The sequence below is a fragment of the Stegodyphus dumicola genome, chromosome 4, assembly GCF_044657685.1.
Source record: "Stegodyphus dumicola isolate Sdum_Otavi_A_Nest chromosome 4, ASM4465768v1".
NCBI lineage: Eukaryota > Metazoa > Arthropoda > Arachnida > Araneae > Eresidae > Stegodyphus > Stegodyphus dumicola.
In genome coordinates this window covers 224,670,993-224,690,350 of record NC_140771.1, presented here as the reverse complement: position 1 = coordinate 224,690,350, position 19,358 = coordinate 224,670,993, and the positions used below count along the sequence as shown (strand labels likewise).

General features: G+C 29.6%; 1 protein-coding gene across 2 annotated transcripts in view; it reads left to right on the top strand.

Annotated features, from left to right (window-relative positions):
* The window catches only part of rictor (rapamycin-insensitive companion of Tor), a 143,887-nt gene that overhangs the window by 118,241 nt on the left and 6,288 nt on the right, over positions 1 to 19,358 (top strand). For both annotated transcript variants that reach the window (XM_035355016.2, XM_035355017.2), the window contains 3 exons: positions 3,338 to 3,424; positions 7,516 to 7,633; positions 13,394 to 13,532. In XM_035355016.2, coding sequence (XP_035210907.1) covers positions 3,338 to 3,424; positions 7,516 to 7,633; positions 13,394 to 13,532 — 344 coding nt within the window. The remainder of the gene's footprint in view (positions 1 to 3,337; positions 3,425 to 7,515; positions 7,634 to 13,393; positions 13,533 to 19,358) is intronic.

The following is a 19,358-nucleotide window of genomic DNA, read 5'->3' as shown; positions in this document are numbered from 1 at the left end:
GATGTAATGTCTGAAAAGTCATCTAAATCACTGTCACAAGATCCCACATTTGAATCAGAATTGGAATTGCTGCAGCCAGTCTTAATCATTAATTCATCCACTAACTGTTGCGGAAGTCCATCCTTATCCCAATTATAATTTTCAAGTTTTTCCTCATAGTTGCAATGCAGATGCCATTCTTGAGAAAAGACTACATCTACAGCTTGGTGGAATTTTTTTTTTGGGTTTCCTAAGCTTAAGTCACCAGTTACATTTTTTTTCCTTATTAATCTTTTAATTGATGACCAAACATATTTTTATTGTGTTCACTGTGGTAAGGAGGGAGCCCCACAACATGTTGCCCATTTTCTTTCTCAATGTTAAAAATTTTATAACATAGTTTCTAGGATGATTGCATTCTATAAAGTTGAACAGTTCTGCTTTTCACATTTTGGAGTTGCAGTATATTCCTATTCTCATCAGCCAGTTTACCATTTACTCTGTAGTATACTTTGTGGGGGATGGATCTTCAACTTTAGTTTTATATGAAGCATTGTCCATGCACATCACATTTTCGGCTTGTAAATTTGGAGGAAGCTTCTCTAACATCTTGAGCTTAATGCCTTGTATGCAAGTTGAGAAGCTGGAACAAATCCTGTAGAAGAAACAACATATACAATACAGTCAAAAGTCGTTAATTCGGACACCCATAATCCGGACCTCATAGCTACAAACTTTCTGTGCATGCATCGCGATGTCACATGCGCGTAAGACCTTTACGGCTGCGAATATGAGCGTGCGCGCGCGCAAAATACGTTTACGAATGCGAGTTTAATGTATAACGGATGATATAAGCTAAGCTAAAATTATCTAATTCAGTTAATGTTGCAGATTGCGTTGTTCCTTAATCTTTGAATTGGATTCGGCTTATTATTTTTTGCAGATTGTTAGAGCAATTTTATAAAAGTAAGCTTGAACTTTCGATTATGTCAAATAGAACTTCCGATATATATTTACTAATATGTAAAGGATCTACAAAGCGAAAGTATGTTTCGAAGTTCATTAAACAAAAAGTGGAATTGCTGCAAAAAATGGATAATTTTATAAAAGTAAGCTTGAACTTTCGATTATGTCAAATAGAACTTCCGATATATATTTACTAATATGTAAAGGATGTACAAAGCGAAAGTATGTTTCGAAGTTCATTAAACAAAAAGTGGAATTGCTGCAAAAAATTGATAATTTTATAAAAGTAAGCTTGAACTTTCGATTATGTCAAATTGAATTTCCAATATATATTTACTAATATGTAAAGGATCTACAAAGCGAAAGTATGTTTCGAAGTTCATTAAACAAAAAGTGGAATTGCTGCAAAAAATGGATAAAGGCATATCTTTTGTTTATCTAAACTTTAACGTTTGTTTATCTAAACTTTGTTTATCTTTAATGCTGCGTCGCAGCGTGCAATGAATTGAAAGTTGATCTGTCAGCACTATCCTTATCTTCAGGGCAGATGTTTTTATTTTATTTGGCTTATAATTCCTTACTAAATGTAGTATTTCATCTCGATGTACTCCGTCTTTGATATGATTTAAATCAAATTCCTTGTCATTATAATTCACTTCCGATAGCGAAGAAAGTGATGCAGAGTTTATTGAAAACGAAAAAATTTCGATTGACAAATTAGTCTGTATTCTCGACACAGCAATTATAGGACTTGAACAGCGGAACTTTGTAAGTGAACAAGAAAATTAAAGAGAATGTATTATCACATAAAAAACAAAGCAACTTTAACAACTTACATTGAAAGAAATGTTTAATAAAGTAAACAAATAAATATTAAGCTTTTTTTTTTTTTTTTTGTAAATTTTGATACCCTTTAGATCATAATTGTTCTTTATTTCATTGATTATGGTTTCATATTTTTAATTTTATAATTTCTGCATGCCATCTTACCAGATTAATCACAGAAGTCCCGACGAGTCCGAATTAACGACTTTTGACTGTAGTCTGTAATTTTTTTTTAAATTAACATTCATTTGTGCCCCAAAACTGTTTCATCTTGCCAACATTTCTTGAATGTTAAATTACTATTGATCCATGTTTCGTTGATGTAAATGATGTGGCACAAACACTTTTCTGAGTTTTGTCATTTCTCATAAGAAGTCTATTTTTTCTCTCAACACAGGCAGCAATTTCTGCATGGATGGCACTTTCTTTTCCTTAGGATAAAAGTCCTGTATTATATGCCATATAACACATTTGTCAAAATTATCAATTTCGCAGTTTTGATCAGCAGGCCTTTTATGATTCTTTCCAGGTGTACTTAGAATTTGCTCTTCACCCATTGTTGATGCTGCATTCCTAATGTTTTTAATTGTATATTGTACTCCAATTGCTTGAGATGTTCTTTTCAAACTTTGAGGGAGAATAACTACTAAGCAGTTCACCAAAACTTCAGAAGCATAAAGTTCTGCAGCATTTTACACAACTTCATGAGCCTGAGATTTCTATTGGAAAATAATCTTAAATTAATAAAATTAAATCTTTCTTAAAGTGGAAGCGCATTTTTAAAAATTGGTGATTATCAGAGCACCTCAAAAACCTAGATATATGGAAACAAATGTTAACAAATGCCATTACAAAAGAAATAACAATGAGAACAAAAATAACTGAAAGTAATATAAAGCTGTACAGAGAAGACACATGCAACTAGGACAAAACAGAGATAAATTGTAAACATTCTCTTTCCCCAGCCAACAATTATCAAAAATGAAATAGCAATAAAGCATTCATTTGGGTCATCTCTACTTGAAATATACTAGCCATGTTTTTATATAGACCACCACATACCAGACATTGTGACAAGAGTATTTCTCCAGGTTGACAAACAGTATGTAAGAATCTAGGTGGTGGTGGGCAGTATCAGGCTTGCTTATTTTTCCATTTTGCTCTACCATAATCCATAATGATTCTTTTATTTTCTTACTTTATGAAGGAGAAAAATCATTGGTCAATCTTCTCTCTTCCCATTTATTTGCAATGTGCCATTGCATAGCTACTTGTACCATAAAATGGATAGGTTGTCATGTGTGGCACTTTGTTGCACAGTTACAGCAGACAGCTTGCTAATCAAAAAGTATCTGTATATTAGTCATTAAAATAACCAATTGAATTAAATTTTGGATATTATTTTCTTCTTAATTCTTGTTTTTTATTCTGATATTTTTTTACTATTATATTTTTATTTTACTAATTATATATAAAATAGGGAAAAAAAAAAAAAAAAGAAGAAGTACAGTCAATTTATAATGCAGTTAATAAATTTATAGTAGTTTTTTTAACATGGTTGTTTCAGAAGAGACAGAAGAAACTTCTGGAAAGCCTGTTCATTGTGTCAATGAAAGGCTGAGAATGCCTTTAGATAGATCCAATTCTCTTAAAGGTAAGCAGTGTTGATTTCTTAATAATAGTAATTATTAGTTTTTCTCAGTAACATATGTTATAAAATTAGTATGATGGCTTTTTCATTAATGTAATATACCTTTCATAAAGAATTTTAATTAAACTAAAATGCAGAATGATATAAAATGTACGTAAATGTATTATGCATGATATAAGTTTGTGCAACACTATATAATATAGTATAGTGGCTAGTAGAGGCTGATATTGCTGCATCTTTGGGCATAGGTTCAAAACTCAGATCATAGATTGTGCTTTATGTCTTTGCAAAATGTTAAGTACTTACAATTTATTTATCCAAAAGCTCTTATAGAATAGGAGACAATTTAATGCTTGTTGCATATGTGGGGAAAACAATAGCACAAAAAAGAAGGATTGTTTAGAAAAGTAAATGTGTTATTACCGATGTTTATTGCTTTTTAAATTTTATTGATTAATTGCTCTTATATGAAATTCTTAGCATGTTGCTGTTTTGATTATAAATTCTTGTTTTTCATGCATTAGCTTCATAAAAAATTAGTTGCTAACACGTTCCCAAATGCTGTGTAGTTCCATTGAGTTCTCCACATTTTGATGGGAGTACAGATAATTAAAAAGTAGTAAATATTTTATTTATGCAATCAAATGAAATATTTATTTTATTTTATTGTATTAGAATTGTTAACATATTTTATGCATTAAGCGCTCATATGGAAAAAGGAATAATTAAGAATTTGATATTAAAGAAGGAATAAAATAACAATTTTTTTTTTAAATTCCTAGCTTTTGATTGTATAAATTCTTTATTAGAAACTTCTTATGCCTCTTATGAGGATTGAATTGAAATATTTATTGTTTAATAGCATGATTTAATGATTTAAAAAAAAACAGTTATCTTTTATTAAATTGTTCAGAGAAATGTAGGATTATATGAAAATTTGGCGCTTTCTTTGCATGCATAAAATCTTTTTACTTTCATGAATGGGTTGAGAGGTGCTGGGAAATTTTAAAGAAGCAAATGTGATTCTTTAAGTCATAAAGCTGTTTGTGAAATTGAAAGGAATGAACTAAATAAAACTTGTTTGTTATATGTCTCAGGTTTATGACTTTGCGGAGCATTATCACATGACTCCCTATTTAACCTTATCGATCTTATAACCTCCATAGATCTTCCATTAAGCTGAGTCTGGATTTTCTTTTTAACATATATAATGTTATGGTTTTTGTATTGATTTAGCTATTTTTAAATAGAATTTGTAATTAAAATTGTTTTATATGCCCGTGCAATGCAGCACGAAACTTATTTGAAGGCGAACCTATGCCAGAGAAGTTAAAATACAGGAGCATAAGCTTATAAAAGCTGGAGAAAAACATCTTATTTCAGTTGTTGTTTGGATAACTGTTGTGTTTACTGTAGCGAATTTGTGGTGAAATCGGATTAGCTTCCTCTGTTTTGAATTAAGTTCTGTTGAACATTTTAGTAGTTTAAAAGATAACTACTATGGGATATTGTGATATTGTACGGATATCTCTAAGGAAATTTTAGCATCTTGTTTTTATTTGTTGTGATAATAATAAATTTTATTCACTTTTCATTGGACTTGTGTGTTTAATTTATTACGAACCTGTATGCATGCAACAATAATATATATATATACATCTTAACACATCATTATTTAATGAAACAGCTTTCATAATAAAGCATTTAACTGAAGTTCTGTTTTACTTTTCTTTTTTACATTCAGAAGCTTAGATATTTTTGAATTTGACAGAATTGATTAGCATATCCATTTTCTGTATAAACAAGCATAATTTTGAAAAACGGAAAAATAAATGCTCAAAATTATCTGCTGTACGTGTTTAATTTTGAGATAACTATCCACATTCTGTGCATACCACAATGTATTTTTTTAACAGTAAATTTAAATTCAGTGTTGCAAAACAATTAGTATTTGCCTAAATTTTCTGTTTATTATTATTTTGTTTAACTAGATATAGAAGGGACCATTTAATCTGATTACGTTGGTTTGATAACTCTACTCAAATGATAATATTAAATGATGGGAAAAAATACCCTTCAAAATACCAGTAGAATTTAATCAGTTTGATGTAAATTAGCTAGAAGGATAATACTTACATTCATGGCATTTTAATTTGAAAAAAGTTATTGACATTAAGTTTATTTTTGAATTATTTTTATTCATAATGTTTCTGGGAATTTCTGACTAATGCTGTGCCCTTAATCTTAATGCTTAGACCGCATCTCAGCATTTGTAGGAAATAATTGATTTCATCATCAGCATCTTCAGAAAGTTTATAACGTGATGTTCTTCGATTTGTTTTAGAAAGAAATAGGAAAATATCTTTTTCTGTCATCAGTGCTGCAACTTGAATTTTATCATCAGTAATCACCCAAGCATTGAATTCCTCAGAGTTTATATCAGTTGAAGACATTGCTTTCTTTTCTTCAGTTTTCTCTGTTTCATCATTTACTAAAGAGCTGGCATGCTCAAAACAGATCTTTATTGTCTTGAGTATTTCCTAGGGCAGAGCATAAATTAGAATATGAAGCTCAAAATACAGTGAAGAAATTTTTTATGCATAAAAACCAGGTCATTAGATTTCAAGCACCCTCAAACTGATTAGTCTAGTTCATCTGCATGAAACTTGCCAGGTTCTTTTATGCATTTGATTTAAACCAAAACCAGAAGTTTGATGACTTAATCCCTTGCTTTGTGACTTTTCTCTGTCATTTGGAAATTTCTATACTTTGTTTTGACTTTATTTGATGACTTTACTTCTGTTTAAAAAATTCATTTTACACTGTTTTGATTATATTAATTATTATATTTATTACCTGTTGATCGCAAAGGTTCATGTTTTCATACATTTTTTTTTTTTTTTTTTTTTTTTTGTTCAGGACTTTGGCAATTTGATAACAATATCCAAATTATGTGAACGAATGTATAGTTTGATCCTTCTAACTGTGGAATCAGTTTTGCAATTTATAGACATAATTCCATAGCTGCAAACTCTGTCTAGTTTTATTGAGAATCATCTGATTTATCATCATATCTCCTGGTCACTCAGTAGATTAACAGCCTTAATTTTATCCTTTATTAAGGAAAATTTTTTCAGTAATGAAGGAAATTCATTGATTTAATGAAACTTAAATTGTGCAAATTTTATTTCCTTATAAGCAATGATTTTCAGCATAATTTTTCTTATTCAATTTTATTTGATCTCAGTTATTTTAAACTATTATAGACATTTGTAGAACTTTACATGAAGATTCAGTCAGTGTTTAATCAGTTAATATTTCTGTTCATTTTTGCTTTACATCAATATATGACACATTAAATTTATCCACACAATAGTATGTATATTGATTGCTAATTTTATTTTTATCATATTTAAAAGTGTTTTGATAAATAAAAGCTTTCCTTCCCTGTGTAGGATTTTCTCGGTATAAAAGTGCAAGAGAGTTACAAAAATTAGTCAAAGAACATAAAATTTAGAATATCTAAATAATACTAGCATATTTTATATCTTAATCAAACTGCAAATAGTTGAATAACTGTAATTATGCATAAAAAGCAAATTAAAGTCAGTTTGGATTTTTCAAAGTGGTGCCTCTGTTTAATACGAAAATCTCTCTGGTATTTCCTGATTTTAATGCAAGAATCTCCCAGTTTTTCATATTTCAAGGTTGGCAGCTATGCATGTACCATAAATATAATTTATATGTATTAGAACATAAACATAATTACTCAATTCCAGGATAGTATAGAGTCTTTTTTTCTATTCTCTGTATGAAAGCTTCTGATCCTGGATTTTTAGTTCTAAGATAATACAACCCTATATTTAAAATATCAATTCTGTGGTATTTATTTTATATTTTAATAATTAATAATTATTTGCTGTACTTGATAAAAAGTACAGAATGGTGCTTTCAAATTGTTGAAACAAATAACATATTAATCAGCTGAAAAAAAAAGAAGAATATCCATTTTGTTAAAAGTAATCATTGATAAGGATTTTATTAGCTTAGCAATAATAGAGATTGTTTAAATTTCATTTTATTATTTTCCAAAGGTAAGTCAAAAGAGGAGTGTCAAAGCAGCCAAAATTTAATTCGTAAAGAAGCTATGCGCTTTGTTATCAATCTGTGCAGTTCTGTAGCAGTTAAAGCATCTGAGCAAGGGTTGTTAAAGTAAGTTTTAAAAATTATTCTGCAACTTGAAATAATTATATGTAACTGTACTATAATATTGGCTAGCATTAAGTGATTCGGCACAATAATTAAGATATTTTACATGTGTAAAAATTCAATGCTTTTTTCCTATAGTTTCTCATTTAAGACCTATCAAAGAGGTATTGTACCTAAAGAAGTCCTAAAATGTGTATTTGCACACATACACAAAAATGAGTAAAGACAGAGTAAAAAACAGATCAAAACCTAATCCAGTTGAACGCTGAAAGCAGCAACAAACAATTGGGGGTAATGATGCAAGATTAAAATTTATAATATGTTTAAAATTCATCCTATATTCAGTTTGGAATAAATCATTTGCAAAAACCCAAAACCAGAAGCACATTGGCAAATTGCAAGAAAAGGGGGTCAAAACTAAACCCTTTGCTTCATTCTCATCAGGAGGTTGGTACAACAAAAGAAGTATATAAAATCATCTTGTTTCTGAACTAATAAAGGTACAAATTAAAGTTTAAAAAAGTAATCTAAAAAAACATTAAAAGTAATCTGTGTCTTTATCAGTCCTACCCATACTGGCTGAAGTATGCAGTGTAACAAATCTCAAAACTACAGCATCGAAAACGTAAACAAATTTAAAAAGCATCAATATATTATTTTGAGCACACTGAGTTCAAAACACAAAGCATTCAAATATCTGACATTTAAATAAACATATTTAAATTCCGAAGTTTAAAATTCGACAAAAACATATTTAAATTTCGAAACCATGCAGGCTGAGCTAAGAATTAAAAAAAAGGGGGGGGACCAGCAAAATCATAAACAAACAAAAAAACTTAAAAATCTAATAATAATTTTCAATTTAAGTGGAAAGCCACTTAAGTAAAAAATTTTATTTACTTCTTCCATTGCACCAAACCCTGATGACAATGCAGTGAAGGATTAAATTTCTTATTTTATTTTTGGTTTTAGCAGTTTTGCCCCCTTTCTGTTGCAGCAGGAATTTTGATGGCATAGAAATGACATGAATAGAAAACTGGCAGCTGAGGTGCATTAAATCTTCATTTTATTTCAGTAAACATGTTGCAGCCACAAACAAGTTAGTACATTATTGTGCCTATTGCAAGAGGTTTACGTTTTTAATAACTTTGCAGTAGGAAGGAAGAAGTCGACAACAGACCGGCTAGGCTGAACAGAGTGAGCAAGTGCATTATGTTATGGGTGAACTCTTAATTCAGACTTAGTTTTGGTTCTCAGTGCATTTTGATTGGACAATTGAAACTGTTGTAAATTTATTATTGGCTGTTTTAGTTCTATTTACATCATCAGATAACACAAGAATCATATGCCTTGGATTAGTCTCGAAATGATGCAATCCAAATAGAAATTGCTATTTTTAGAAAACAGAGGGGAAATTAATTCATGTTGCTAATTTAAATTATAATTTATCTTTTACATATTTTTTTTATTCTTTCTTACATATCTGAAACATATGCATTTGTGTATGCAATGGAAGAAAGGCAAACTGACTAAAAAAGACATGTGAGGTTAGTATATATACATGTGTGCGTGTGCGTGTGCATACGTATAATAATTCTTTAGATAACCTCTAATAATGGCCATGGTCAAGATTGTTATAGATGTGGCTGACATATAGGTGGAATGTATAGTAGAAGACGAAACTTGCAAGCATTGACATAGATAACTCGACACATAATTTTTATTTCTTGTCACTTAATTTTTGCTGTCCACATCATTTTTGGGTTGTGATATACTTCACACTTTTGTTTATCTTCCGTATCTTAAAACAGTGTGATTGCAGATCCGCAAAGATGTGTGGTTAACAACGAGCTGTGTATTAGTAACAGGGGAAAAGCCTGTGCATTAGTAGTAGTGATATTTATAAACTTGATTTCTTTGTTTAAATTCTGGATTTTCGATTGATACAAGCTGTGGCACTGCAGGAAACATGAACAGATTAATTTGGGAAGACACAATCAAAAAAAGTTATTATAAATAATTTAGAGCAGAAAGGGGAGATAACCAAATTAAAAAGGGGGATAAAAAGGTCTATTGCCAAATTAAAGTTAATAATTTTGAGTTACATATTGTATATCGTACATATTCACCCTCCTCGAAAGAAAAAAAGGCTGAATAATAATAATAATAAAACTTTTTAGAAAAAGCATTGAAGAGTTCCTAAACAACAAGAGAAATATAATTTTGTGAAAAATCATAAAATTTTGAATATAACACTTTTGATCAGTGAATGCAAAATTTTGTGTTCTATTAAAATTTTCAGTACAATTTTAAAAGTTTTCAAGTTTGTTTTTCTTGGAAAATATTGTAAAGATTGTCTTAAATATTTTAAGAAATAGTTATAAAAGTTCACAGTTCTTGGAATCATTGCTTGAAAATCATTAATGTTTTCTACAGTCCTTGTTCTGAAAGTAAAAACTGTTACAATTAATATGAAACCCAAAATTTTCTCTCATATGTTCATGGAATTCTATTAAAATTAATTATTTACTCATTTTAATAACCAGTATTTTCTTATTGTAAAGCAATATAAAATGTACTATAGAAATTAATAAACAGAAAACTAACAAAATACAATACAATGACAAAGTAAACGTTGAAGAAAATTGGGCAAGTGCTCTACAAACGAACTAGCATAACTACTTGCTGATTGATGGCTATAAATTAAATACAATAGAATGTAAAAACCTCCATGCCTTACACTATGTAACTGGCTTTTAGCATTGTATAAATATATCAAAGCTATTAACTATAAAATATGGCCATAAGATTCTTCAGTATTACATGATTGAAATAAAAGCATAAATATATGAAAATTCAGATTCAAATTAAGATGAATAATTTTACTAAAGTTAGCTCTTACAGATTTAGCAAATAAAGTTTTACATTATCCTAATAATTAAAAAAATAATAAAATAAATAAATAAATAAATAATAAATAAAAAAAAAACAACTTTTGGATTAAAAAAAGCCAGATTGAGAAAAAATCAAATTTGAGAGTAATTCGTCTCAGTTATGGTTTAGAATCTTCATAATCATGTTTTTTCAGGGAAGACTTTTCAAAACTTTTTACACAGTATCACAAATATAAAACTTTTTAATAATCTCAACAAATTTCAAAATTTTATAACATAACTAATTTTTATTATTATAACTTGCATTTTAACATTGTCACACTTGTACTGAAATTGTGGTTTTTATTATTATTACATTTCTAATTTTCTTATTTTACAAACTTGAAGGCCTCACAGCTTTCTCCAAATACAAATGCTCTGTATGGTAAATCCACTTTAAGAAATTTATGTATTAATTCACCAGTGGTTAAAGGAATGTTAGGCAGTTACTTGTAAAGACCTCTCTCTGTTCCTAGTAAAGGCAACTGGTCTTTTTGAACTGCGCAAAACATACCGTAATATCCAAATAAATAAATAAAGAAAATAAATAATAAAAAATAAATAAGATGAAACCTCACTCCATTATATATTTAAAAAATAAAGAAAATGGTAATGATAATCAATCTTTGTTTTGTCTTCTAATTCTACATATGATGTGATTTATGATGAAATATTAAATCAGAAGAAGGATGAAGATTTAGTAATAGGGGCTGCAACTAACAAAGTAGTGGAAAAACTTTCAGAGGAAGACAAAAGTAAGTTTTATTTCCACGTTAGAAGCTACTTCTGCTGAGTATGTGATTACATACTAAATTTCTGATCAGCGCTGAAGTGATTTTATGTGATAAAATTGCAGATATTCTAAACAAATGCATCTTTTTCTGATCTAAGATATTTTTTAAATATATTGCCAGTTTTACTTCAGTTAGACATGAAAAACGATGATATTGATATTGCAACTGATGAATTGCAGTTGAAGTTTTGCAGTTTGCAATTAGAAAACTTGGATAAAGTTATAAAACCAGTTACGATTGACACCCAGTGGAGTTTAATTGGTAAACTGAAAGGTGGTAATGTAATTTTAAAGTATAGTGAATTGTCTAGAATAATGTTGGCCATCATGAGAATTCCTCATAGTAATACAGAGTGCAAGAAAATTTTCAGTGTTGTTGCATAAAGAAGGGCTAAATTTAGACCTATTGTTAGTAATGATACATCAAAAAATCTTTTATTAGCAAAAGCCAGCCTACATGGCAATTGCTGTCAATAAAATTGTGAAGTTGCTTTTTTAATGAAAGCAAAATCTGTCACTCTTTATAGCATTTGTATGAAAACTGATTTAAAATTAATTAAACATTAATTATTAATGAACTTGTGCAAAAACTGGTTTACAAAAACTGATTTAAAATTAATGAAAGTATTAGTTTTTTTCTTAAAAAATATAAATAATAAAACATTTTTTTTTACATGTAAATATTTTTGTACTGTTTGCATTTAAGAATTAGTAATTGAACTTTCAGGTATTAATTAGCAACTTTCTAAAGTTAATTTATTATTAAAAATATATTTTTTATAGTTTAAAAAATATGTTTTGTCGTTGAAAAAAAAATCTCCCGATTTTTGAGTGCCTTAGGTTCACAAGTATGAACTAGTTATAAATGTAATAATTCTGTAGATGCCTCAGTGAGTTGTAATAAATTTAGGATGCATGGGATAGAAAACACCAATTATTTTTTATGATAAATGATCAATTATTTTTTATGAAAGGTGGCTGTTATACAAATGAATTAAAAGAAATACATTACAAATACATTAGAAGAAAACATTTGCAGGCAGCAGGTAATTTTTTTTTCCAGTGGCAGAGAATAAGGCAAGCATTATACAAACAGAACTCTGAACATATAACACAAAATGTCAATCTCATCATTTGCCCTCTAGCTCTCCAGTACCTCTTGCGGTGCAACCTGGAAACATTTCTGAAAGCAGTTAAAAGATCTACTACATTGGACTAGTTTGCGGGCTAGTACGAAGGGAGCAGCAATGATGAGTGGTTAGCACCAAGGAGAAAAGGCTGCACGTTAGTGCCAGTAACATTTATAAACTCTTTGTTTAAATTCTGGATCTGCAATTGGGTATGAGCTGTTGCGATGCAAGAGGATTATATAAGCAAGCACAGATATATTAATTAGGAAAGATGCAGTCCAGTAAAATTATTATAAACAATTTAGAACAGAAAGGGGAGATAGCCAAATTAAAATAGGGAGTAAAATAGACTATCGCCAAATTAAAATTAATAATTTTGAATTACATATTTTATATCTTACACACACATATATATAAATGCAGCTTACTTTATGGTTAACTCTTTATTTCTTATTTGAGTTGACTAATTATTATTGTTATTTATTAAAGCAGTATGCTTTCAGAAATAAGTTCTAAAATTAACTTAAAGTAAATTTAAAGGATCTTTGTTTTTATCCAAATGTTGTAGTAATATTGCAAGTAAAATAAAATTTTAGGAAAATATAAAATAAAACAGTGTATGTTAAAACACTCATAGATTTTAGCTGCACTGAAAAAGCTCTAAAAAATGTACTGCTTTTTATTGCTGCTAAAATTATAATTGACTTTTAATACCTAATTTTATTATTAAATAATTCTGTTAGCATCATTGATTTTTACTGAAAATTATTTATATTATGCATGGCAAATTTTATGTTTGAGCCGAAATATTTTATGTAGCAATGTGTAAAAAAGGGCATAGCCCATGTTATGATTCACCATTTCCTTTAATGTAATGCCATTTTGTAATTAGATTTTCTTTCTACAGCTTAAAGCAGAAATTTCCTAATGCTTTTCAAGATATTTGCTTGTATTCAGAAATATGCTTTTACATGGCTAACTACAATTTTCGACTATCGGCACGTAGATTTTTACAGGAGCTTTTTTTAGATGTAACATTTGAACAAGTGAGTTCTTCCTCTTTGATTCTTTTTTAAAATTTTTAAAGTGATAGTTTTCTTTTAATAAAGAAAATTCATATTAATTTCTTTATTGTGAAGTATTGCTACGATGTGCAGGAGAGCTTCAGTAGTGGATGTTTTAATCCATAAAATTAATAGCATTTGAAGAAAATTGCTTAGTTGTTCTTATTAAATCGGTTTAGCTGTAAAATACATAAGAATAGTTAATAAGAGTTATTTATTAAAGCATATATGCTAAATTCTACAAGAATAAAACTTTAGTACTCCATTACAGTTGTGGCTCTTAACTTGGGATACAGGGACTTTTGGGGGTGTGAGGAAGCATTTCCAGGTGGGCTACTGAAGCTTCTAAATTTTCGATGGAAACTACCACCTGGCCACCTATGGGAAACTAGTGAATGCTATGTCAATGTTTGAGATAAAGTTTATGATAAAATTATGGCGCAAAAGAGCTTTCTGACTGTTCTGAAATTGGTATCCTAAACGAATGCCCTTATCAGATCTATTCAAGCAAAATGAAATATAAATCTACCCCTCTACAAAAATTCAGTTCTCTTAACTTTAGTTTGAATAGGAGATTTTTTGCTAAACTTTTCAGAAAGAGTCGCATTCGGGAATTTTTTCAGGCAATACAGCTGACAACTATACTGGCAGTTCTGTCTCACATAGGAGAGGAACTAATCAGAGAGTGGTTCTGCTTCTTTATAGTGTACTTCTGAGAAGTTTTCCTTTGTGTTTCTGGGAGGAATATGTTCCTTGGAAAAGTCTTTTATCAAGTTTCTCATTGATAAGTCATACTGAGTCTCATTGACAAGATTAAACCCTTATCAACATAAAGTACACTCTATAAAATATCCATAAAAAGCAGTGCACTAAGAAGGATTTATCCGAATTGGACGAAATTGCGTATACCGATATCTTATGATAGAATATGGAAATGCTTAACTTTTGGCAGTCAGTGACTGACCAGCTTCAGGTCCAGTGCATTGTAATGAAGCATCCGAATGGTGTAGAAAACAGAGGATGTTTCAATACTAAGGCATTAACTTCCATGAAAATGTGGTTCCATCCACGGATGTGGACCAATGCCTCATAGGCGGATTCACAAACAGTATGAGCTGTTGTCACCATTTAAGATAGGCTGTGCAGTTGGACTGAAGCAGGGCGGTTAAATAGTTGACCACTTGACATTTTCGTCAGAACTATGCTACCATTCGACAATGTTGGCAGGAATAGATGAGACATGGACGTACAGAATGTCAAGAAGGGTTTTATAAATTGCATCTGGCAACAGAATAAAACTGGGATTTGTGTGATTATGTTTGAATGTGTTATTAAGTATGGTGATTAAGTTTTTTAAATTAAAATAAGTTATATATATATATATATATATATCATTTGGAATTATATATCTATATATATATAATTCCAAATGAGTGATTTTAGTATAGGTTTTTCTTTCCCTAGAAGCAATATAAGTGGCTTCTGTGATTGTGAAAGAACTGCAGTAGTTAGCATTGACAATTGGTTTCGATATGAATGTTCAGAAGGCTTCTGACACTTTGCAAATCTCTGCTGTAAGCATTGTTGAAAAACTGAAAGCAGAAAGATCTATTTTTGCATCATTTATTTAAAAGCTTGCAGCATATATGTGGATCTTCTTTAACAGAATGAAATCCAAAGTAACACTCTCAACAGTCAAATATTTGATAAATCTGTTGCTTAGTTGTTGCTGTGAGCATTTGTTTAGTATTGATTCTGTTACATAATTTGATTGAGTTTTCTGATGCAGAATTTGATACATCTGTTTTATACTGAGCATAAAACAGGGTGCAATAATTATGCATGCACCATCTAGTGCTAATTTAAATCTGCCAAAATTATATTCAAATGAATACCATTTAATGATTGGAGTGCGTTCATGGGGACAATTTTTCCATATTCTTGATGATCCAGAGTTAAAGGAAGAGGATACATTTCAATATCTCCTAGCCTCCCTAAAACCACAAACTAAAAGCAGAAGATATAGGAGATGGTTACACACCTTGTAAAGAAAAATACAGAAAAGTTATTGATCATCCAAAGTCTAGATTTAGGAGAGACAACTTCCTTCTCAAAGTGTATGTTAGATTGACTTTAGCCACAAATTGGTCTTATGCTGAACTGAGTATATTTTATAATCAACTAAGTACACTGTGCCCCCCGAAAAAGGTACAGTTCTATATCTCCCGTTTTACTATGTCGATTGAAGAAATTCAAATTGTGTTTTTCATGTCTCGAAAGCGCGACATATGATATATATTAGATTTATATATAGCACTATTCTAACATACGTATTTTGACACAAAATCGGACTTTTTCTGAAATAACATACCATTTTTTCAACATATTTCGATTCTATGACTCAAATTATGCTAGTCTACCAAGTTTTATAAAAATCGCACTAGTAGTTTTTAAAAAATTAGCTCTCAAAATTGTACCTCCTCAATGTTAATTGAATTTGGTACATATTTATTAATACCTCATTTTTTATTAAATGTTTTTGATTCTTCCTTTCACATTTCGAAATTTATATTCATTCCAATAAAATTCACCCATTCTTTATGATTTATTTTTAAAATTTGTATTTTTAAATAATTTTTATAAATTTTTCAAAAAAATTTTTGAATTATAACCTATAAGATTTTTACCATCATCTTAAAGTAGATGTATATCTAAGCATATCTGCAAAAAATTAGACTTTTTTATTCAAAATTTGTTAAGATGTACACAAATTTACATATTTGCTCGTTTTGAAATTTGGCATCTTTTTTTTTAGCAATAATAACGCCAAATGTGGTTTATGGATTTTGTTACACTGAATTGCCACAGCTATTTTTAACTTTAAATTTCAATAAATTTTGATGGAGAATTAATTATATGAAATATTTTCCCTCAATGATGTGTAATAAATATTTATTAATACTGTATGAAAATCTATTTTTTTTTAAATTATAAATGAAAATTTATTTTAAATTTAAATTATAGATGATACATTCAAAAGTCGTTAATCCGGACTCGTCAGGACTTCGGCGATTCCGGATTATAGATCATTAGTTTAAATCTGGTACGATGGCATGCAGAAATTATAAAATTAAAAATATGAAACCGTAATTTATGAAATAAAGAACAATTATGATCTAAAGGGTATTAAAATTTACAAAAAGGAAAAGCTTAATATTTATTTGCTTACTTTATTAAACATTTCTTTCAATGTAAGTTGTTTAAGTTGCTTCGTTTCATGTGATAATACTTTCTTTTTAATTCTATTTAAACAGACATAATTTCTTGTTTAGTTACAAAGTTGCGCTGTTCAAGTCCTATAATTGCTGTGTTGAGAATACTGACTAATTTGTCAATCGAAATTTTTTCGTTTTCAATAACCTCTGTGTCACTTTCTTCACTATCGGAAGCGAATTATAATGATGAGGAATTTGATATAAATCATATCAAAGGAGTACATCGAGATGAAATACTACATTTAGTAAGGAATTATAAGCCAAATAAAATAAAAAATCTGCCCTGAAGATAAGGATAGTGCTGACAGATCAACTTCCAATTCATTGCGCGCCGCAACGTCCCCCCCCCACCTGCTGCAGAGCAGCGTGAAATTGATAAACAGATTTCGGAATGGTTAGAGAAACGAAGGATATGCCTTTATCTATTTTTTGCAGCAATTCTACTTTTTGTTTGATGGACATGGAAATATACTTTCGCTTTGCAGATCCTTTGGGAGCTCCAGCATCGGAAATTCTATTTGACATAATCGAAAGTTCAAGCTTACTTTTATAAAATTGCTCTAACAGTCTGCAAAAAATAATAAGCCAGATCCAATTCGAAGGAACAATGCAATCTGCAACATTAACTGAAATAGATAATTAGATAATTTTAGCTTATACCGTTCGTTATACATTAAATTCGCATGTGTAAAAGTAATATGCACATGCGCAGCCGTAAATGTCTTACTCGCATGCGTAATGCCTATGCGCATGCGTCAAAGCGACGCATGCGCAGAAAGTTTGTAACTTTGAGGTCCAGATTATAGATCATTCCGGATTATGGGTGTCCGAATTAATGACTTTTGACTGTATTATTCAAATTTTTAAGTTTTTAAAAAATTTCTTTCTTTCTTCCTTTTTTAAAAAATATTTGTAAGAGTAAATTTTTACCTTACAAATATTGGCCGTGTTATCGTCTGCTACTTTACTTCATATAAATTGAACTGTCTAAAACTGAGAATGTTCGTTTGATGTTTATTTTCACAATATTTTTAAGCAAACAGGATGTTGACAGTTTGGATCGTGTCTCAGCTTTAAAAATATATATATATATATATATAACTATAAATTTTTACATTATTACTCTTAGAAGGAATGTTTTAAGTAGTAATTTTCTCTCATGTCATAGATTATATAAAAATCATGTTCTTTAATATAGAAATTATTAGGCTTAAAAACTCTAAATAATATGTTTTAAATTGTTTCCACTCGATATAAGAATTGGGTCACTCTGTGATACAGGATAAGCACTGCTGGAGTGGTTTATTTCTTCCTCATTTAACAAAAATCTTTTAATTCAAATATTTATTCTTTTGACTTTGCTTTATAGTTAAAATGTCTAGAAAATGAAAAGCTGTCTTCAGCTGAAACGCATTTGATGCAGCTGATATTAAAAAAAATTTGACAAGAATGCAAAATTTATGAAAGTGTAACAACCGAAAAATCTTAATTTTTTTGTGTTACCACTGGAAAGAAGGAAATTAGGGGGGGAAAAGCAAAAATTTAAAATGGAATCTACTTTAAGGAAGCTGGGTGTTCAAAGAGAAAATACTTGGATGTGTACACCAGCAAATAGCAGCAATTGAGTTTGTGCTAACGGAAAAGACAAAAACAATATGATTGCAGATTAAAGTGAAGAGTGACTGGTTTTTGGCTATATGGTTGCATAAATTTAAATTTCGTTATAAAACATCATATCATATCATATAAACAGAGCATCCCATGATTTCTCAGCTGAATTATTTGAAGATTCAGGAGTTTATCCAGTGACGTATATGGATATCATCTAAAGACTTTTTCCATCTTGATGAAATCAGTCCTTCCTTTGAATTCATGCCTTCAAAATGCCTAGCTTCTAAAGACTGATAAAGGCTGTGACCAAATACTGATGAAATGCATTGAATTGGATTATTAAGTTATGGCAAAGAAGGGCTATATGCCTAAAAGGAGAGATGCCTTTGGGAAGAACTTTCTAAGGGTAGCCAGCTTGTATACACGTTACTCATGAGAAAAACCATGAAAACTCCCATGCAATCAACCCGTTCGCCAGGATTCGAATCTCGGAGCGAACTACCAGTGTTCAGCTACTTTACCACTCGACCGTTTGTGGGCCTTTTTGAAATGGAAGGTGATAACTTTATTTAAAATTAATGTCTGAAATACCAAGATGTGTGGAAAAGTTGGATGCTTTTTAATATACTTGCAGAATGCCTGAAGAAAAAGAGCAAGCCATTAAGAAGAAAAAATAAATTTTTGCATAAAATTTAGTACTTTTTTAATTAAAATTTTTTTAAATTTTGTGATATTTGATTCTTTGTGATATTGATATTTTGTGGTATTCAAAAATAAAATATTTGATTAAAATATGAATAACATTTTAAGAAATTAAATGTAGGATGATAAAATTGTGTAAAGCAATGGACACAATGATAAAACTGTTCAAGGCAATGTATGCAAGTCTTCCTAAATTAAAATGTTGGATATACATCTCTTT